The 22,591-nt window shown below is 41.3% G+C and overlaps 1 protein-coding gene across 3 annotated transcripts in view; it reads right to left on the reverse strand.

The window, feature by feature from the left end:
* Positions 1-22,591, reverse strand: part of CTNND2 (catenin delta 2) — a 679,731-nt gene that overhangs the window by 254,291 nt on the left and 402,849 nt on the right. For all 3 annotated transcript variants that reach the window (XM_054191357.1, XM_054191355.1, XM_054191356.1), the window contains one exon: positions 15,937-16,131. In XM_054191357.1, coding sequence (XP_054047332.1) covers positions 15,937-16,131 — 195 coding nt within the window. The remainder of the gene's footprint in view (positions 1-15,936; positions 16,132-22,591) is intronic.

Raw genomic sequence — 22,591 nt, forward strand, 5'->3', positions numbered from 1 at the left:
TTATGAGACTTATCTTGTAACACCTTCTTCCTGAAAATTACTTGGCTGATGCTGCTGTTTGACTTGTGGATATTACCTTGTAAAATTTTCGTCTTATTATTCTATATTAGACATTCAATCCCTGTGTTAACCTTCTCCTTGTGCCTTTCATACAGATTTCGCAATTCTTTATTTTTTTTTTTCTTTTTTCTCCACTGATTTGCACCTGCAGCCGATTCTCACTCTCAGGTGAAAGTCGAAAATTGGATCTCAGTAAGGCGTCCTTTCATTGCAAGGTACATCCACCATCCCTCTAGGAGTTCATAAATGATACAAATGCAGTGCATTCTAGTGGTAGCAAATATACAGGAAGAGTCATAAACCAGATATTTTCCCCCATCTAGTACACCATAAAGATAACACTGTGCATTCTCTGTCAATTAGTAAACAGAATTTATCAAGTTTGGGGGATACAAACACTTTTTATTTGTAAACGTTGTCAGTGTTTTAGAGCAGGCACTAGCTTTTCTGCAATAGAAGTTTAGCAAGATGGATTACAATCAGACTTGGAGCAAATCAGCAATCAAAAGTAACAAGCACAAGCAGTCAAGTTTAACACTGTTCATCAAGATGTATGATATTACATATATTATAATAATAATAAATTTGCTTAGCAGTTACTTTTAGCAGCACTTTTTCACATTGTAAGCATAAGATTTTAGAAAAATATATGGTTGAGGGAACCTAAAAACACTGAAAGAGGGGGGAAACCCCCACCCCCCCATAGGACAGAAGTCCTATGTAGCTTGGGAACTTTGCCACATCATTTCTTGCAGTCAAAACAGAAAAAACACAGTCAAAACTATCACAACTTTCTGCTCCTCCTCTTCTCCATTTTCTTCTCCCTTGCTTCTCCACACTCTCCATTTTGTCACTAATCTTGCAATGAAAACTCCAGTTTCCAAACTCTCAGCCAAAGAGAAATCAAAGGAATCTGTAAGCAAATCTTCCCTTACATCCTCACACAAGCTCTTCTCCATCCAGCAAGCCTTTGCTCTCCACGCATCACTCTTTTAGGGCTTTCAGGATTGCATCGAACTCCACACAGTCAAGTGGGAAAGCCTCTTTCCCTCTATTACCTCCACGTCCCCTCCTTCTCTCAGGGATTTCTAGTCATGCTTCAAACGCTCAGCTAGCCTTGTTCCACCTAGTTCTTTCTGCTGGCTCCAGCTTTCTCCAGATATTCATGTTTTGTGTATTTCAGGGGAGATACAAGCTCCTTCCCTCCAGTCAGCTCCACCATGCTCAGCTCAGTGCCTTCAAACAGGCGGGTATGGCACTTAGGCAGTCTCTCTGCTCTACCAGGTATGTCCGTTTAGGGGAACGTAACGCGCTGTACAGGGGAAATGCAAGCAAACGAAAGAAATAGATACTGAACAGCACGGTGCTTAGCAAAAAAGGTCTCTCTCCCACCCACAAGCATGTTAGTCACAATTTTCTCAGGTCCTGGTTATACCTGGCTGTCACACCTGCTTGTAATCAGTGCGTCTACATGCTGTTGCAAGCACGTATTCAGTAATATTTTTATCATTAGATATTTCCATGAACGTGGTAAGGAGAAAGCCTTTATAATCAAAGCAACATCCGCGTCTCTTCCAGATGGCATCACAGGAGATTTATGTTGTTCATACGTTCCCATCCCATCTTCAAAACCAGAGGTAGCCATTTAGCCACCATGCTGCCACTTCTGTGGGAAATACTCAGGGCACCTCTGAATTAACTAACTGATTCACTCCCACCGCTGGCAGCTGCAGAGGACTAAGCCTAATGAAGATCATAAACACACTCAAAGTGATTGTATGTGCGAGTAATGAATTGTTACCCACTTGCTATTTGATTCTTTCAAAACAAAATAATCTTAAAATCATCTCTTGACCATCGTGGTATTCGCGTGCCGCTTTTGCAGGAGAACAACTCCTAGCTTCATAGAAACCAAGGAAACATCACTTGTGTTCTGCATATTGTCATGCTTAATAAGTCCTCTTCCAATGCAAAAACTGACAATCTTTGAAGACTGAAGTTGCTACTGCACTGATGTATCTTTTCATTTCAATTTTCTAAGAGCGTTCTTTAGATCTGACACTAATTGTTACAATAAGGCTGAGCATTCCTTTGCTTAGAAACTGATGTTTTTCCATAACGCAGACAGAATCGGTGAAAGAAAATACTGCTTCTTCGGTTTCTGAGCTATTCCTCTGTTTACAGAATAGCTGGTATCTGGTCACTTTGAAGGCTCCTTTTGTCTATATTGTCCCACTTCAGTTTGCACATTCTCACATTGTCTGCATCTTAGTTTTCCTTTCATACTTATTTTTTGGTTGAAATACGTACCTTTTTTTCTTTTATTGAACAGTTCCATTGGGGGAAGCCATATAACAGCCATTGCCTAACCCTTAGCATATGGAATAATTTCCTAATCACCAATTTAGACTTGGCATTTCTTTACTATTAATTATTTTATTTATGGGTTCAAGTATGTGATTAGCTGGTATCAATCTGAAATCGCCTAATTCCATTAGGGTTAGCAATGGAAGCAAATACATACCTTATGAATAGTCATCTGTAAGGATTTTTGTACTTCTAAAGCAAGAAACAGGTAGACACATAATTCAGTGAGCAGCAATGGTAACAGAGTTTGTATCTTAGAAATTTGTATTTCAGTACAACAGATACGGTGCTTGAGATGAATGAGTTCCAATCAAAGTTTATTTGCAGCTGTGCTTGATGCAACTTCAGTGAAACCTGAAGTCAGAAGTTGAATGCAGCCTCTTCCACCGCCAGGGCTGTTACGAAGCTTCACTGCTGTGCCCAGCCTCTCCATATTCACAACCTTCTCAAATTCTACATACTTCCCTCTAGTCATCCTTCACTATCAGGTTCCAGAGTTACGGGGTGTCCATCACAGTAACACAGCCTGCATCTCAAAAGTGTATACAGCTAAAGCATCATTTTGAAATTCACGTAGTTTGAGGGGACACCGAGGAAATGGGATTCCCCAGGCAACTACATATTTCCATTTATTTTGGATTCACGACTCTCTGACTCAAGGCAGGAGTGACTTCCTTCCATCTTTACAACCAAACATGGCAGAAGGTGTGTTTTTCAACTTTGTGGTGTTAAAAAAAAAAAAAAAAAAAAAAAATAAATACTCCTTTCCACCTCCAGGAACTGACTGCATTTTAAATCTGCTGGATTTTAATCTCCACTAATATATGCAACTTCCATTCTCAGACTCGGCTTCTAGCGTGTTTCAGTGCTGCTGCTCTGCACGAAAAAAGTGGTGTGTCCACATAACGTGGTAATCAGATGCCAACTTTGGCTGCTAAAGGTGTTACGCCAAGATCTTTTCTCAGATTGTCTCTTGTCTCTCTCAGTTGCATCCCACAATTAGGGGAGAATGTGCAGTTTGATGCATTTGTTACATGAGCATTTAAACAGAGAAAGCCACAACTGCCAAGGCTCTTAAAAGCGACTGCCCTTTCAGAATTTGAGATAGTAAAATTCATCTCCTCACTGGAGATAAAATTCAACCCTGAGCAATGGCACAACACAAGACACACACATCACTTTCCTCCTCTTTGTGAAACCTCTACGCGGTTTCACATTGTGCCCCTGGGACATAATGATCATAACCATTATAAAACCTGATCACAGCGAAACCCCACAGACCATACTACTGTGCATAGACTGGCCTACTGCAACTAAATTTCTGTTTTCACTCCAAATTCACCTTCTCTTGAAAACCCTGTTAAAAGCTTCCTGTCCAGCTGGGCAACATAAAACAGAACACACAGGCGAAAGTTACAATTATCATTAAAAAAAAAAAGTATAAATATTATGAGATAATAACAGATGAACAACCTGCACTGCATCATGCTATAGCCATCAAACACATGGATGTCTTCTCTTTCGGATTTTGATTTCTCCCTATTTAGTACACTATAATCCTAAGTAATAAAATGGCTACTAACTGGTATTTTTTAGAACACCTTACCGAGCTTCAGCTATTTTAATTAATAGTTTCCACTCTGGAGTAGTTATTTTACTATTAAGTTAACCACATTTGTATTGCAGTGCTAGACCATGTGATATGTACACCTCAAACATTAACCCAACTTCTGACAATGACAGTTTGAAAGTTGCTGGGCCCATCAGAATAAAAACTCACATCTTTGAATACTTGTTGTACTCATAAAAACTCCAACCCTACACATAAGCTGCTGAAACTATGATAGAGGAAGACACTACCTCTAAAAGTAGGCAGTCTTCTATAAAAAAAATTACAATTTAAGTTTAAAAAAAAATAAATAACGGGCCGGTAATTTTTAAAAGAGTGCCTTTAAATATAATGCTGCAGAAAGAATGATCCTCTAACAAAAGCATTAGTTGTCTTGAAGACATTACTGAGTAGTTACCTCAGGCACAGCACTGTGTTTTTGTTCAGCAAAGATTTACAAGAAGGAGATTTATGAAAGGTGTATGAATTGCTTCTTATTTCATGAATGACAGCCTTGTATTTCTACACAACACTGAAATAAATAAAAGAGAATGGACACAGCCCTGCATCACTAAAGTGTAATGTGACCAGACTTTAACCTGAGACTACACCTATACAGTAAATAAATGATAAATACACTGTTAGTTTCTGGCACAGAGTAGACACTGTATTTTCTCAACAGTGGCAGGTGAGATTTACAGGGTATATACTTCCCTGACCAAGATTTTACAGTCACACTTCTCCCTCAATAGGTGGCAAAAGTCAAGGGACATCTGAGAAGTGTTGAGACACGCTCTAAGTCATCCTTCTATTAAAAAGGGAGATTAGAAGAATTAGAAAATACACAGGCCAGACCGCAAGCCTCTGGAGGTATCCTGTTCGTGAGACAGAGGAAGAAAGCTCCGCATACTGACCATTTTAAAAGGATTCTGTTCTGAGCACCAGTGAAACCTGGGCTGTCTTCAGATGGGTACAATTTCTCTATGGAACCCAATCACGGGCTCAATACTTTGAAGCTACGAATATCTTACATGGAGAAATGCTTCTCCATTCTGAGGGGGACACTGCTCACAGATTACAAAGGTGGTTCCGCAGGGCTTTCACCTCCTGCCACTTCCCTCCCTCTCTCATTGCTCTTGTCCACAGCTTTACAGCCATCACTGGATGCCACTGAAGTTGAAAACAATGTCTTTTATTACACTCCTGCCAAAATTTTAATAGGAAGGAAATAAAATAATTCTTTCTCAGAGAAGATGCCATTGTACCTGGAAAAAGAATCACCTAAAAACATGTAAGCAAGAACATTACATTGATAAGGTTACAGCAGACACCCCGGATCTGTCAGATGAAATGGGATTATGACTTTGCATTGCTTCGAGGTGACTTCTTATTCACTATGCAGATCACTAAGGTATTTTGTGCTCAATTTACTTTGTACTGAAGATTTGTTCCCCGCTTGTTTCCTATAATTCTCTCTCCCAAAGCAATGTTATCAAGTGGATGTCAGCTAGGAATACAGGTCTATTATCACAACATTACCAAACTAATAGAGATGCAGCGGTAGGAATAATTTTTCTTTTTAATTTCCCTGAAAACATTACGTCCTATAGCCAGAACTCCATGCTGTGTGATTTACCAGCATGATTCTCAATTAATCTGCAGCTGTGGCATCACAGTATGCCCCTGCACAGCACATCCGCTTGTGACAAAACAAAAAACCAAACAAACAAACCTGTCCCCCAGCCAGAAAAAAACCCACAACCTAAGCAGAAAGAGCCAATGGTTGGTATTTAACACCTAACTATTGCACTTCAGGCTGAACAAAAACAAAATAAAGATTTGAGAATTAGTATAATGGACAAAGTGTTCGATGTAAATGGGGCTTAGTCAAAGCTGATTTTTCTGTTGCTGCTCCTTTTCGCCTCAAGTGACAACTTTAAAGCCGAATAAAGAAAAGTATTCTTGAAACTGAGGTTCCCTTTTCAGTTTTAAATTAAGTATTTGTAATACAGGAACTAGCATGTAACAGCAGCTTTTCATTAATACCTAGATGTTGCTCTGAAAGCAACTAAAACTACACCACTGCACTCATTGATGCTCACTGTGAGAATGTAAAAACACCTAACTGCATACATATATATAATTGCATATTTATTTTTTTCCCCCTCTAACCCACTTATAATTCCTTTTATTCATTAATCTGAAGTCTGTGGGATTCCAAGTGATACATCTGGTTAACTTTATTCCAATTCCATGCCAAGAAGCAATACTAACAAAACCTGGGGAAGGATGAGATAGCTGGGGGCAACCAGGATACAAACGGCCCTGGGGATCCTGCCACTGGTGACGTGCCAGGCTCAAACTCAAGAGTCTGATTCCCAGAGCCGCAGTTACTCTTCCACAAGCCCTCTATGTGGAATTCATCATGACATTAAAATTGGAGTCCCACAACGTCATTTTTACAATGTCTCATTTCAACATAAGAATGCTGTGCTCATTTTCTGAAGTTTTTTCACTATGTTTAAGTCATAGACAACTTCAGTGAATTGAAATGGCAAAAGAGAACAACTTACCAAGGGACCGCTTGCTATAAGGTATCACAAAAGACTATCAAAAAGATACCTCTCAAAGTAACGTTTCAAAAGACATTCTCATATTTGTTTCAGATGATATCTGAATACTGTTATAAAATATTTCATAACCACTAAAAAAAAAAGAAAAACCTTGAAAGGTTAAACATTTAAGGTTAAAAACCTTAAAAATGGTTAAAGAGCAAGTTTATCTGTAAAAGCAGACACAGAAAACCACCATCAGTTTGTGATGCCACAGGGCTGCAATAAAATAGGCTTAATTATCATTGAAAGAAGAGTAAACCACTCTTACGGGATACAGATGTCTAGCTTTCTTCATATAGCAAATTTTTCAAATATTAGAAAACTGCCTCACAATATGAAAAAGTCTTCACCTTGAAATAATGACTTCTAAAAACATCAAATGTATCCAGTACTTTATGTGTATGAAAACAAATATTTACAGGATAGTGAAGATGATGTATCTTGGATCAATTCATGTATCCTTCGTAGCCCTGTGCTCCTTTTGTAAGGGACTACAAAGGAGCTGAGACATGACAAAATTTTGAGAATCAAAGAAAGCCTAAGCCAGACCAGCATAAAAAACATGCAGCAAATGAAGTACTTGGGTATTGGGAAGCAGCATTAAGCGGTACATGCAATACCCTTCTCTGTATTACTGTAAAAATCTCAATTGCTAAAAAAAAAATAAATAAAACACTGACTTGCACTTGGCAGTTATGGAGGAGTATTATGAAGGGAGTGGGGGAGAATGGCACGTGAACCTGGGACTGAGAATGGGAGGTGATGGGACACTGAAGAGCTGGGATTGCCCTGCTTCGCTTGTGCAGTGCAAAGGAGGAGAGGAGGAAGAGGTCAGAGGCATTTGACCACCCACAAGCATCAAAACTAGCAACTCTCCCCCCTGCAAAAAAACAAACCAACAGTGCAATCAGTTTTATATGGGCTGCTCCTGTCTGGGACGGCAGAGAAAGGGGGTTTTGCTTCTCCCTCTCCTTTAGGATAGAGACCTGATCCTCACCACAGGCACCTCACAAGATGGACAAAGGAGGCAGAAAAGAGAAACAATTCAGCCACATTGTGAGAAAGTCACCAGCTCAGTGACGAGAAAAGGAATGCCAATTTTCCTTGTAAATCCTGCCCTCAGACACCACTTAACCTCCAGGACAGCAAAAGCCTGGGCCAAATGCAGCAGGGGCAAAGCAGCAAACCCTGGCATGGTCGCCTGCGTCCTCTTCCCATCCCTCCAGCAGCATGTTTAATCCATGAACAAAGACTGGACTTCGGGAGCAAAGGCTGACCCTACCCCACTACAGGAAGACACACTTTTACAGGAGAAAGACCAAGTTACAAATAAGTAGGAGCAAGACTTGACATAAAGCATCCCTCAGTACAGACTCCTTTCCTCCAGCGAATGAAGAACCAGGCAGGAGTGGGAAGGAAGGCGGAGAAGAGCAGGGCAGCATCTGTCCAGAAACACAACAGTATTTCTCACTTTCAGCAGCTTTTCCTGAGCCGCATCACAACGGAATGGAACACTGAGTTTTCCCTGCTGCCGGAAAGCGCTTGAACAGAAGCCACATCCAGGAACAACAGATAACTCTTCCCTCCAAAAAGGGAGCCCCCTGACGCTCCACAGCTCTCCTGACAGCACTCTCCCTCTGCAGAGAAACCCAACTCGCAGAGAGCCATGCTTCTGGTTTGCGCCTGCCATCACGAACATCACAGCCCTCTTCTCTTTGATCAGCACTCTCCACCATGGCACCCAGGAGGTGGTGCAGCCTGTGGCAGCACAGCTTTCGCTAAGAGAAAGCTTCAGAGGTGGTGGTGCACTGGTGGAACCACCCAAGCCCCAGTGGGAGGAAGCTCGGGGAGACCTAGCCTGACGGACAGACAGGAGGCCACCAGAGAAGCTGCAGGGCAGCATGGCAACCGCCTGAGCACACAGAGACATCAGGCAGCTTTGGAGGTAGCGTGAGAAGTGCTGCAAGAGCCCCTGCCCCACACATGCTCCCTGACAGATAACCCAGTGCAAGAACATGCCTGGTAAACCCTTCAAGTCCCACACTAAGCCATTCTTCAGAGGCAACGCAAACTTTGACTGCTTCTCCTTTCACTGGTTGACCTCCTTTCAATAAATCTTTCATGTCGGAGTCCTCTTTTTAATTTCAGCAGTATCAGCCACAGACCCTACTCTTCCTTTTCTTAACCCTTTCCCCCTCTCTCTGGGAGGCACAAAAGAGCCCTCACAGTGCCTTCCTCATGTGCCCTGTCTTCATCAAGGAGGCACTTCAGCTCCACACATCCAGCACTCAAAACTAATGCCAACTGGCCACGCAACCATACAAAGCTGCTGGACTTCCCGCAACTGAGCTGCATCACGAGGCCTTCCCCATGGTGACCCTCAGTGGCCAGAGGCAGAGATCATCCACAGGCTGTGCATCCTGAGGCAATCCTTAAACTTTCTTCAAGGCCATCAAGGTTCCCCTGGTGCCAGTGAGATGTACACATCCTTCACAGAGCTGCCGAGGACAGGTTCACCCCTCCGGTGTAATTGCTGGTTCATCCTTGCCACTTGTGTGAGGTCGAGGACAAAGATACTTGCCTGCAGCCCTGAAACCAGGCGAGGGCTCTTAAAGCATGAACACTCCGTAGGTTTTGAGATCTAAATGTCCATAGTTACCAGAGTCAGCCTTGCTTTAAACCAGCAGCACTTATTTCACTGATAAAGCCCAAGTTTGTGGAGAGTTCAGAATAAACACAGCCCTCCCAACTACCACCCCTGCCTCCCAGACCGCTGGGGACAGCACTCTTTCAAAGCTTTTAATAACTTCATACGGAAATCACATCCTTTTTAGAAAAGAGGGCTCGTCTCTTTCACCAAGGGATCATGATGAAAGGAAGTGTCATTACCAACCTCCAAAGTGCTGCCAGCTTCCAGAAGGTGATGGGAACTGATCCCACAAACCCCACCACTGCTGAAGCTGTGCTCCCCTGCTGCAGGTCGGCACTGACAGCCCAGAACCTGAGCAGCCAAGCTGCTTCTTCAAGGCAGCTACAGAAATCCCAGGCTTGCTAAACAGCAAGACCTGTTTCATGTTTAATGTGAATTAAATGCCAGTAATTAAGGACTACATTCCTAGCCCAAACTTCCAGTTCTGCAAATAAGCAAACAATCGCCAGCTCTGTGTCCCACTCTGGCTGAAAGGTAATCCTTACCCCTTCTTAAGTAATAGCCCCCTTCAAATTCCATCAGTGTTCATGTAAATATCCCATCAAATAAGCTTATCTTTATTGATTTAAATTCTAAGTTAATAATAGTAATGTAAGGCTTTTAGGTTTATAAGGTGTCATGGTTTAACCTAAACACCAGAGGGATGGCCCATAGCCTACGGGTGGATACATCGCACCCATTAAGGGAAACATTGCACCCATTTTTAAAAAGGGTGGAAAGGAGGACGCTGGGATCTACCGCCCTGTCAGCCTCACCTCTGTGCCTGAGAAGATCATGGAACAGATCCTCCTAGAAGCTATGCTAAGGCACATGGAAGACACGGAGGTGATTCGAGACAGCCAGCATGGCTTCACCAAGGGCAAGTCCTGCCTGACCAACCTAGTGGCTTTCTACAATGGAGTGACTGTATCAGTGGACAAGGAGAGAGCTACAGATACCATCTACCTGGACTTCTGTAAGGGCTTTGACATGGTCCCTCGCAACATCCTTCTCTCTAAGTTGGAGAGATACAGATTTGACGGGTGGACCATTTGGTGGATAAGGAATTGGCTGGATGGTTGCATCCAGAGGGTGGTGGTGAATGGCTCGATGTCCAGCTGGAGAGGGGTAACAAGTGGTGTCCCTCAGGGATCTGTACTGGGACTGGTGCTGTTAAACATCTTCATCAATGACATAGACAGTGGGATCAAGTGCACTCTCAGCAAGTTTGCTGACGACACTAAGCTGAGTGGTGCGGTCAATGTGCCACAGGGACAGGATGTCATCCAGAGGGACCTGGACGAGCTAGAGAGGTGGGCCCCTGCAAACCTCATGAAGGTCAACAAGGCCAAGGGCAAGGTCCTGCACTTGGGTCAGGACAACCCTTGTTATCAATACAGGCCAGGGGATGATGTGATAGAGAGCAGCCCTGCGGAAAAGGACTTGGGGGTACTCATGGATGAAACGCTGGACATGAGCCAACAGTGTGCGCTTGCAGCTCAGAAGGCCAATTGCATCCTGGGCTGCATCAAAAGAAGTGTGGCCAGCAGATCCAGAGGGGTGATTCTCCCCCTCTACTCTGCTCTTGTGAGACCCCACCTGGAGTACTGTGCCCAGCTCTGGAACCCTCAGCACAAGAAGGACATGGACATGTTGGAGCGGGTCCAGAGGAGGGCCACGAGGATGATGAGAGGGCTGGAGCACCTCTCCTACGAGGACAGGCTGAGAGAGCTGGGGCTGTCCAGCCTGGAGAAGAGAAGGCTCCGGGGAGACCTTATAGTGGCCTTCCAGTACCTGAAGGAGATCTACAGGAGAGATGGGGAGGGGGTGTTTGCAAGGGCATGTAGCGCTAGGACGAGGGGCAATGGTTTTAAACTAAACCTAGGGTAGGTTTAGATTAGACATTAGGAAGAAGTTCTTTACAATGAGGGTGGCGAGACACTGGAACAGGTTGCCCAGAGAGGTGCTGGAGGCCCCATCCCTGGAGACATTCAAGGCCAGGCTGGATGAGGCTCTGAGCAACCTGATCTAGTTGAAGATGTCCCTGCTTACTGCAGGGGAGTTGGAATAGATGACCTTTAAAGTTCCCTTCCAACCCAACACATTCTGTGATTCTATGATACCATCCTGGTTTCAGCCAGCATAAAGTTCATTTTCTTCCTAGTGGCTGCTGTGTTTCAGATTTGGTATGAAAGAAACGTAGATAATGCATATTGTTTTAGCTGTTGCCAGGTGGTGTTTATATTATTCAAGGACTTTTTTCAGCTTCCCATAGAAGTTGAGGGGAAGTACAGACAGAATGAGCTGGCTAATGGAATATTCCATACCATAGACATCATGCTCAGTATACAAATGGGGGCTGGCCAGGGGGCGGGAATCTGCGATCGCTGCTCAGAACAGGCTGGGCAACCAACTCACTGGGTGGCAGGAGTGATGTATGGTGTATTACTTCATCGTGTATATACTTCTACCATTATTATTACTGTTATTGTTCTATTAAACTGTCTCAATCTCAACCCATGAGGTTTTTTCCTTTGCCCTCCTTTTCTCCCTAATCTCCCCACCCTTCAGGGGAGGGAGGTGGAGAACTGAGAGGGCATCTTCATGGTGCTTTGTTGCCGGCTGGGGTTAAATCACAACAGTCCTTTTTGGTGCCCAATGTGTAGCACCAAAAAGAACTGTTAAGGGTTAATCCCAGCTGGCAACTGAGCACCATGAAGATGCTCTCTGCCTCCCTCCCCCTCAGTGGCGTGGTGGAGAGAATCAGAAGACTAAAAGTGAGAAAACTCGTGGGTTGAGATAAAGACAATTTAACAGGTAAAACAAAAGCTGTGTGTGTAAACAAAGCAAAACAAGGAATTCATTCACTGCTTCCCATGGGCAGGCAGGTGTGCAGCCATCTCCAGGAAAGCCGGGCTCCATCACATGTAACTGTTACTTAGGAAGACAAACGCCATCGCTACAAACATCCCCCCCTTCCTTCTTTTTCCCCAGCTTTATATACTGAGCATGACATCATATGGCATGGAGTAGCCCTTTCGTCAGTTGGGGTTACCTGTCCCGGCTGTGTCCCCTCCCAACTTCTTGTGCACCCCCAGCCTACTTGCTGGTGGGGCAATATGAAGAGCAAAAAAGGCACTGACTGCTTAGCAACAACTAAAACCACCAGTGTGCTAGCAACACCACTTCCATCTCAAATCCAAAACCAGCTGCCAGCAATAAAGATAACTGTCCCAGCTGAAACCATGACGTAATGAAAATAAGTAACACACCTGCCTGAACAGACATTATTACTGTTATTTATTTGGGTTACAAATACAAGTTCTAAACTGATATTCAGCAAGTAAATTAATTTGCTATTTATGTTTGAGTACTTCCTCCAATTATATCTTTTGTGGATTCCCATTTCAAAAGTAGAATTTCACATTTATTGCTCCTTTTAGCGTAAAAGTTTGGGCCGGTTCTTTTTATATGAGAGAAGGTATTACCCTTTGAAGGCCAAAAGGGATTGTTAAATAAAAGTGATAGACAAGAAAAGCCTATGCAGCTGCTGCTGTCAAGTTTGAAAGATTACTTTTAGTTTAGACAGCATGACAGTAACACACCTGGTCATAATTTAAGCCACAAAGCAATGAAAAATTAATCCTGCCCCTTTCTAAAGTTATGCTAGTAAGGGAGATGTTCAGTAAACTCCTGCTATTTTGTATCTTCTGCAATTTGCAGCCCTTAGTGAAGAACTATCGTCATGGATGAAATACAAGGAAAATAAGAAAGTTAAAAAAACCAACACTCAAAAAAACAGTGAGTAAATAGAACAAATTGAATTTAGTTTACCCCATAGAGAAATTTTAGCTTATTGAATTCTGCTCATTGAATGTTGATTCACCTAGAGGATGAAAAACTCTGAGTGGGCATTATCCTTAGTTGTGTAAACATTCCTGAATGTAATGAGTATTGAAGAGCTCACAAAAGAGAAAAAGTGGTGATGTCTATATTTAAAAAAAAAAAGCTTTCTTTCTGTGAGTCACTTATCTTCCCAATTCAGTGAAATTTCCTAATTCAGGAAGAATGGTTTTTAAAAAAAAAAAAAAATCCCAAACATACAGAAGTAAATGTCTTGCAAGAATAACTAGCATAATTTTTGTTTCTAATGGGCAATGTTAGCTGCAGAGAAAAATAGTCCAGGCTTTGGACAAAGTCCTCTAGTCTAAGTTTGCCTTCCCTTTTTTTATTCCATCAGAGGTGGAAAAAGCATGTACCATCTTCATGATTAGAAGTACTGTTTAATAGACAAAAGAAAGTGAACTGTGGTCTCTAAAGGAACACACTGAAGCCTTAAAGCTTCCACCCTCCCCCCCTTGGTGCGATTCATGCACACAGAAGATACCGGCCATGAACCTTTGGCATGTATCTTCAGGGAGTACACAGCAATCTACATCCCTCATATCTTACACCAAATAGTCAAGACAAATAGCTACTCAGTCCTACAATAAAAAACACTTAAGACAACTCAAAGAAGAAATAAAAAGTTACATGTGCCAAACTTCAGTTGAACTCCTTCCCCTCCTTTCTGCTAATTTGAGAAAAACGCTATGGTCTTCATCAGAAGGGATATGTTCCTAGGGGAATTTGTGGTAGAGGCAGGAGGAGTCCGAGAGCCGATTCGATCCAGCTCAAAATTCCCTCCGAGCGCTGACAGCTCTTCAGCCTGGTTGTGTGAAAGGCTGACAGCATCCGCAGCTAAGAGCTATTGACAGAGCAATAGAATAATTGGCCTGGCACACATCCTCCTGCTTTTATTTCCCTGACCTCGATGATAGGGGTGGAGGGGGAAAGCCAGCGAGGATCAACCCAACAAAGCTGGACTGATGGGGTCGTTCTGAAGAACTGGAGAAATGTTCAAATCCGCATCCCAAACAGTACAAGAAAATTCACCTTTGCAGGGCCCACTTCTGCTACCCAAATCAGCGGGTTTTTTTGTTTGGGTTTTTTTTTTGTTTTTTTTTGTTTTTTTTTGTTTTTTTTTTTTTTTTAAGCTTTTCCTCTTCCCTTCTGAAAACTCATCTTCAGGTATTACCCACAAACATCCTGCGTCCCAGTTTCGTTCACTATAATTGTGATCTGTGTCGACAGGGCTTCCTTCCTTAAGGAGGGGTTGTGAAGGCTGCAGTCACAAGCCAGCCCGCTGCTTCAGCCCAGAGAAGGAAGGGACATTTTGCAAGCAAAACAAGAAACCCTGTTCAGGGCACAACTGGGAAAGTGTTCCTTCACATGGAAGGAATTTTGTGGTCCCTTTGCAACACACAAAATACCTTTGCAAGCAAAATCCTAGCATGTGGAACATGAGGCGTAAAGTTCAATATCAGTAGTTGCTTCATTCACTATCACTGCCTCCGCCGTCCAGTCATCGAGGCAGAGGTCTTGTCCCCTTCATGCAAAGAAGAGCAATCTTTTCTCATATACACATATGACTAAACAAAACATACTACAGTATTTTCTCTCACAAGAAGGAAATGGTGTAATGGTGTTCTTCAAAAAGTATAAGCTGTCACAGGTATTTAACTAGAGAACTCTATGGAAAAACTTCTTTTGAAGGATTTTCTCCTGTACTCCAAACACCCAAAACTTGCATAAAGCAACAGAAATTTTGGACGTGCAAAAACTGCCAGCTTTGCCCTGGGAAAAATGGTTTTAAAAATAATTAAAAAAAAGTTTTAAAAGAAAGCAAAGTATCTTGCTCCAAAAAAGTACGCATAACTTTTTCTTGATGAAAATGGGAGTGATCTGAGAATGGACATAATCCTCCCTCTTTGATCAATACAGCAAAGATAAAACACCAGAAATACTTACAATTCCTAAGGCAAGTTCTTCTACATCTGCTTTAGGCTATTTTAGCTGTAGCATTTATGTACTCTAATTATTTTGTGCATTAAATACCATAAATATCCCTGTTGATTTGTGATCTATTTGTGGGTTCCAACATACAGCTGTATTTCATTTGGTTGAGAGGACATTCTGCAAATAGGACTTGTACACCAGTGCATTTCATGGACAATCATTATTTATGGATAAACCAGTGATGCTAGAAGCTTTTCTCTATGCCGTAGTCCAACAGACATAAGTAAGTGTACCTATACCTAAGCGTACCTCTGTGGGAGAGAGGAAGAACATTTACGTATGATCCACTTCAAAAGCAAGTGAACAATCCTTTAGCTTCACATGAAAGGAATTTTGTGGTCCCTTTGCAACACACAAAATACCTTTGCAAGCAAAATCCTAGCAATTTCTTCAGAGACAACAGGTTTTCCTCAAAGACAATACACAAGAGTAATAAAAACATTCTCCCGCCTTATGAGTAAGGCCCCTCCCCAAATTAGCTTCACCCACTGTATGTATAGCACAACATTAAGTATTTCTCCTATTTATGCATGCCTTTGGGATTCTTCTGACAGAGCTGCCACCTGCACGAGGTATTTTGTTTGACTGGCATGCACATAACACATTTTGTTTAGCCCATTAGAAAGAGAATAATAATTAATACTGAAGAATAAGGCATGTCTCATAAAAAGACAATCATGCAAGTTACATCCACCTACCTGTACTAGTGCGGTATGTGCCTGTGTGTGCTGGTTGCAGTGGGTCCCCCTGACTCTGGCTGAGACTCCTCATAGGGGGCTTCTGATAAACTCTGTCTTCGTAAATAGGATCTATGTGGTGTTCTGGAGACTGCAGTGCCCTTAACTCGGAGCCAAGGTGGCTGTGCTGGCTGCTGTAAGATGCCCGAGACCCAGCTGCAAACAGATTTATAAAAGACACTTGAGAGAGAGGAAAAAGTGACAAATGCAGGATCTACTTCTTGAAAAGTTTACTTGAAAGCAGCCCTTCAACCCCCCCTCCCCCCCCAAAAAAACCCCAAAAAACAAACACCCAACCAAAAAAAACCCAAAGAAAGAAATGTTTTCAACATACAATTAAAACCAGCATGCAAGGGCAGCAACAGCTTCAGTTAATCACTTTAGTTGCATCATCCAGCTGTCTGTATCTACTCCAAAGCCCCATTTCTTCCAAGAAAACTACATATTTTGGAGAGATACATATATCTTCTCACACAGAGGGGGAAAAAAAAAATTAAGAAAAATAAAAATCAAGCTACAAGATCCAGGAATGCCCTAGACCAGAGGGGTCCACAGAAGAATCAGGAATGGAAGAGAAGAAGGAACAAGCAGTCAGAACTAAATTCACATCTTACGTTTATATCTTTATATCTACAAATGAAATAAGGCAAAGCTGATGAATAGATGTAGTGACATGAATCACAGCATCATCTAGGTTGGAAGGCACCTTTCAGATCATCGAGTCCAACCGTTAACACTGTCAAACCCACCACTACTCCATGTCCTTAAGCACCATGTCTACCCATCTTTGAAATACCTCCAGGGATGGTGATTCCACCACTTCCCTGGGCAGCCTGTTCCAGTGTGCTGATCTTTTTGCTGCTCTACTAAACCACAACAGAACCATCATGCCCTATTAACACCTTGTCCGCAACATTAAAAAAAAAAAAAAAAAAAAAAAAATCACATCAGCAAGACTTTCTCCAACTTAAATCCTCTGAGGATGAATAAATTAAACATGCCTTCTGGGAAAATTATTTTGATGATAGGGCTTTTTTTTTTTCTTTTTTTAAGTAAGATCAACTGGAATGGCATTAAAATGTTATTATTCTACTATTAAAATATTATTTTCTATCACAACATTTCAAAACTGTATATATTTCCAGCTGTTGTCATTTGAATCACTTTGTCACCTAGGTACTTCAGTTCTGTGGTCTGTTAGCAAGTTTCCCAAGGAGCGTCACGGGGAAGCCATGCAAACATTACACATTTAGAAGGCAAGAAGCAAGCAAGTATGCAAGCAACACTTGACAAAGGTTAGGTCCATACCACAAAGTAGTAACATGCTATTTAAATGTTTAGAAAAGCAATCAAAGATATAACTATCACATCCCTTGCTGATACTCCTGTGAGATTAAAATCCTGGATGTGGGTGATGTTCTACTAGCTTAGCTTGTGCTGCCCAGAAAAAACAGCGTAGCCACACCTACCGAAAATCTATACCACATTCACAGTGTTTTTGACAGTGTTTTTGTTGCGTAAACAAACACTAAATATTTTTTAAATGCAAAGCACACACATAAAACAACGTGTGACAGCAACAGAGGATAAAAAATGAGAAAGATGCACACACACAAAGTTACTTAAACTTTAATACAAATTGTCTGGAGGAAAAGAATAACTTATTCCATTTCCTTCTTTCTAATCAGCTTGTGCCATATAGGTGTTTGCTTCTGAATTTTTCAACATACATGCATGTTTTCAGTGGAATACCCTATTTGCATATTTTTCACTTCAAACATTTTTCAGACTGACTTGCCATTAGCACACTACTGAAAGTAATTCTGTTGTTCCCCTTACTAGAAAGTCTGCCAAGAATCCCTAAGACATATTTTACCTATAACTACTGCAATTATCCAGGAAGTTGATATCACTATTACAGAATTAAATTCTACATGGTCCTCATTTTCAAAATGCTCTTTAACCCTGCATCTTTGAGTTTGACTCTCAGAGCTAGAAATACTCCAGTCTAGCATCCTTCAGAGTGGCCTAAGATACAGCCTGTTATTATTATATCCAAATTTCACCGTGCACTTGGTTCTATCTGTATTCAGAGGAAAAAATAAAATAAAATAGAAAAATGGAGGGCAATGTTTCAGAGGTTCAACAGTGCATCAAGAGACCAGATTTGCTACAGAATAAAGAATTACAGCCCCTTCTATAAGTACTACATTTCTTTTCTACATTTACAAATTAACAGTGCTCTTTGGAGAACACTGATAATTTTTATCATAAAAAGAAAAAAAAGAACAAGGGGGAAGTGTGATGAATTTCAGCCAACAGCATCCTACCTCATCTACGCACTCAGCCCCTCCATCATATTTTGATGTTACTTTGGAAGACACTGGAAAGATGGTTAGGATAACCAATCAAAACAAAGACCGTGAACTCAAAGCACTGATGCCACTGAGAAAGAGAGAGGGATAGCACACCTCCTGCCTGCATCTTGGGTTAGCAGCAAACAGCTATATCATTTACTACCTGAAGCTGCAAGCTGAGCTGTATCATCTGCTTCAAAAAAGCCCTTGCGTTAATGCAGTCTAAAGCTGACATAGGTTGGAAAAGCAACAAGGTCAGAATGGTCAGCAGCAATCAATATACTACCAGGAAGCAATAAAACATCGGATTACCAAGGTCCATTAGCATTCTCGCATTCAAGGAGGCTCATCACCCTCAGAAGTGGCTTCCCTACACGTAACATCATGAACACGTGGCTCAACCCAAACTGCATTTGTCCAAACCTCAACCAGCCACCATCCCCTTCACCCCAGTAATAACGCTGCACTGCTCTGGGGTGCTTGAAACCAAAGTGGTGATGTGCATCAAGGCAACACGCAACTCTCTGACATACTCCAAAAATGCACTCATCCCCCTCCATGGCCAACCCATCCCCAACAGTGATGCCATTTTTCCCTTGAGAAAGTATAAGGCATCAAGCCCATTCAAAGACAGGTCTACGTACAAGTTCAAAGAGAAATCATTACTAAATTTACAGCTCTGCAAGCCGTTAATTACAGATGATGTATTTAGCATCAGAGTAGGCACAGAACTCATGATAATGGTTCTGAAGGAGTGGGGTTTTTTTTCTCCTTTCTAGAATAAAAACAAAAAAACAAACCACAAACGAAAAACAAAAACATAGAGAAGAGCTAAACCATCATCTGGGGGCTGAAGAAACTGTTTCACAATTACTTACTTAAATAGTCAAATCTTTAGTTTGACAAAAGACTGAGAAATTATTTGATTGCAATGCCAGAGATGCATCACAGCAGCAAGTGTGGAGAAAACGAAAAAGCTTTAAAATAGCAGTGAGAGGTATCAAAAGTGAAGCAGACAATTTGGGGGTGAGGGTAGTGGATTTTTTTTATTTTAAACAGAAACTGGTGATCTATAAGAACAAAGTACATAGAAAAGAAAGTCCTCTCTGTCTTCCGAAGTCTCCAAGTTAAGGCTGAAAGCCAATAGAAAGTGGAATGCCCCTTCTTCTGTTTCTCTATAGAGCTTGTAGAAGTAGACCGTGGTCAGACTCCAGCAGGGTTATTGTGTGAGCCCCCGGCCAGATCAATCAGATTAGGGCAATGATGGTAACCTAGAACCAGCCAGAAGTTTTACCAGATGAAGATACCACATTCCTACAAACTTTGCCCTCCTCTGACATTCAAGAGGGGCAACAGAAAGAGCTCAGGAGGAGTGCAGTCCTACCTACTGGATCAAAAAGACAATCTCCACCCTTTACATGACAAACCCCGCCCCCCACTAGCGAAAGGTTACCAAATTATTCAGATATGTTCTTCAGCAGTATAGGGAAATGGTTGTTTTTAGGCAAAGTCTCACTTTCCACAGGAAGTGCTGTAATCAGACAAGTGTAGCCTCAGAGAAATACACAAAATAATCCCCAATTACTTGTCAGAGCTTGTCTGGGCGGTCATGGAAATAAATACAACAGACACATTTGGATGACACTGCTAATCTGACAGTTTAGGTCAATAAAGTAAACCACTATATTGGCAGCATTTGTCATCTCAAGAAACCGAAGACACTAAAACTACTCAAATGAATGGATACACAGGCATTTGCATATGCTTAATAAAACCTGCACAGTCTCTATTTGTGTCCCTTGTGAAAGCCTTTACAACCAGTCATCCTGCCTTGCTGCAGTCCTAAGAAGGAGCCCTGCAAATTCATGATACTCTCTATAAACACCTCTGATAGCAAGAGCATACGGTACGGCCATCCTCTCCAGGATTTAAGAGCTCATTGGAGGCATGAGATATGCAAGCGATCATCTGAACATGAAGCAAGCCATCCAGAGTTGGCCAGATAAACCATTCAGCCCTCATTTAGGAATCCCCTATCACAAAATATATTCATCAAGAGTCCTGTTAAGCAGTTTCCTTATGTCTATGATACAGGAACATCATCAATGAGATATGATCTGAGGATGAAGCTCAATGACCATTATATTACCACTTACCAGTAATGTGTTTACACCATTTAACTTACTTGATTGCAGCCCCCCCACATTTCAACACACAGTGTATCTCTAGCTACTTGAGGCTCTAAGTATCAAACTCTGATTCTGAAAACGCTACAACACATTGTACTCAGGAGATCTGATTTTTTTAACCACAAAGAGGATTGGCCATCCACAACTGGCTTTATGAACTTTAATTCCAAGTACAATGACAACATCACCGATCTAATTTGCACTGAATTTTCCTTAGATTACAAGGTTTTTTAAAAAAAAAAAAAAAAAAAAAACAAACAACAAAACCGAACCCCACACAACAGTAAAATTGCAACAACCCCATCAACGAGATAAGAGACGGCAGGCACAGAAACTAAAAGGGAATCAGAGCAATTTTGTAGCTTTGGCACGTTGCATGCTTTCCAGGGGACTGAAAGAATTTTTTGATTTAAACAGCATATCAGGGCTGAAACCCCTTTTTGACATGATTTTCTCTTAGATGCTCGCCCTAAAATGCTACTGTCCTTATAAAAAAAAAAAATTATACAATATATCAGGTCATAGCTTCACTGTAATTTTGAAAAAGCAACATGTGAGAAAGAATATGAACAGTAGGACTTTTACTCTGAACTCATATGTAACAAAACCTATTTTACAGGCATTAACCTGGTTTACTTTATGTAGTAAAGAAGCTGATGTGAACCCAAGTGCAGAATCAGGAGTAAACAGGGCAGAGGAGGAGAAGAAAGAAGTCAAACATTCATATATTGACTTTTTTTTTTCCCAGAAATGTATGCAGAAACCTCTCCAAAATGCTTATCTGAATACATGCATCTTCTCCTAACAACATTGGAAGATGACAGTATGATCTACAACAAATGTTATTATAAATAAAACTAATAAAACTCAGATAATGGGAATATGCCAGCACTGTGTGATGAAAAGCACAGTAGCAAAGAGAAGGAAAGGTACCTAACCCAAGTACTGAAAGTGAATACAAATTGTCAAGACATGCCAGATGGTTAAATTAACCAGTAAGACACGACAGGCCATATGGCAGCACCAGCTAATGCACACCTTGGGTATGTCAGCTTGCACCCGTAGCATACCAATGATCTACAGTCACCAGAACCAAAACACAGTATGGATTATATTCCTTTTAATTTCGTTTAGCTTTTCCTTAAACACAGGTTTCTCACTTGTTTATGTTTTAGACACACAGACACTGAATATATTGATTTGGGTCTGAAGTTTTTCTTTCTCCAAATACGGAAATTTCAGATTAACTAATGAAAGTTCAGAATTAAGTTCATTTTTGTCTTTATATTTTTTGCATTCTTGCTACACTATTCTGTCCAAGACTCGGGACTATTTGTACAAATAAAGAAAGAAATAATACCATCACTGAATTGACTGGTTACACATGATGTCTTTCAACTCATGTCAAACTCCCTATGTCTGGAAATAACATGGACTTGCTACTTTGGCACCCCCATTCCACACTGCAGGAGATCACCACAAAACAAGTATGTGCTATAACACAGAAGCCCTCAGAAGTGAAAGAACATACTCGCCTCATTTTTCAGTATCTTAGGACTGCTTTTCCTCAGGTTTTCTACTTAAAAGATTAAAGTGTAATATGACGCATGGCCTGGAGTGTTTCTTGTTAACTATCATTGCACCATCAAACCTATTAGCAGCTTCACTGTCAGGATACCGTCAGGTTCAGCGGAATGGCTCACACTGTCGCATTTCCCAGACATAATTTGTCCAATTAACCAGCTTAAGTCTCTTAGGAAAGTCTCCTCAAAACAGATTGGCTTTGTCTGCTTAAGGGAGACTGCAAAACCAGCCTCTGACCTAGGGTTAGCACTTTTCACATCAGTGCTAAAAATAGAGAAAGCTAGGGGAAAAAGAAAAAAAATGGATTACACTTTTAAAAGTGTAATAAACAGGCCCAAAATAAACTTTAAAAAATCATTTGAAAAAGCTTACTATGTATCTGGATAATTTTTATCCCATTTAAACTAGTTTTTAACCAAATATTAATTACACTCCTAAGTATATTTAAAAAGAGAAATAAAGCTAAAAATATTTTCTTAAGTTGTC

Source organism: Rissa tridactyla, chromosome 2 (assembly GCF_028500815.1).
Source record: "Rissa tridactyla isolate bRisTri1 chromosome 2, bRisTri1.patW.cur.20221130, whole genome shotgun sequence".
In the NCBI taxonomy this organism is placed as follows: domain Eukaryota; kingdom Metazoa; phylum Chordata; class Aves; order Charadriiformes; family Laridae; genus Rissa; species Rissa tridactyla.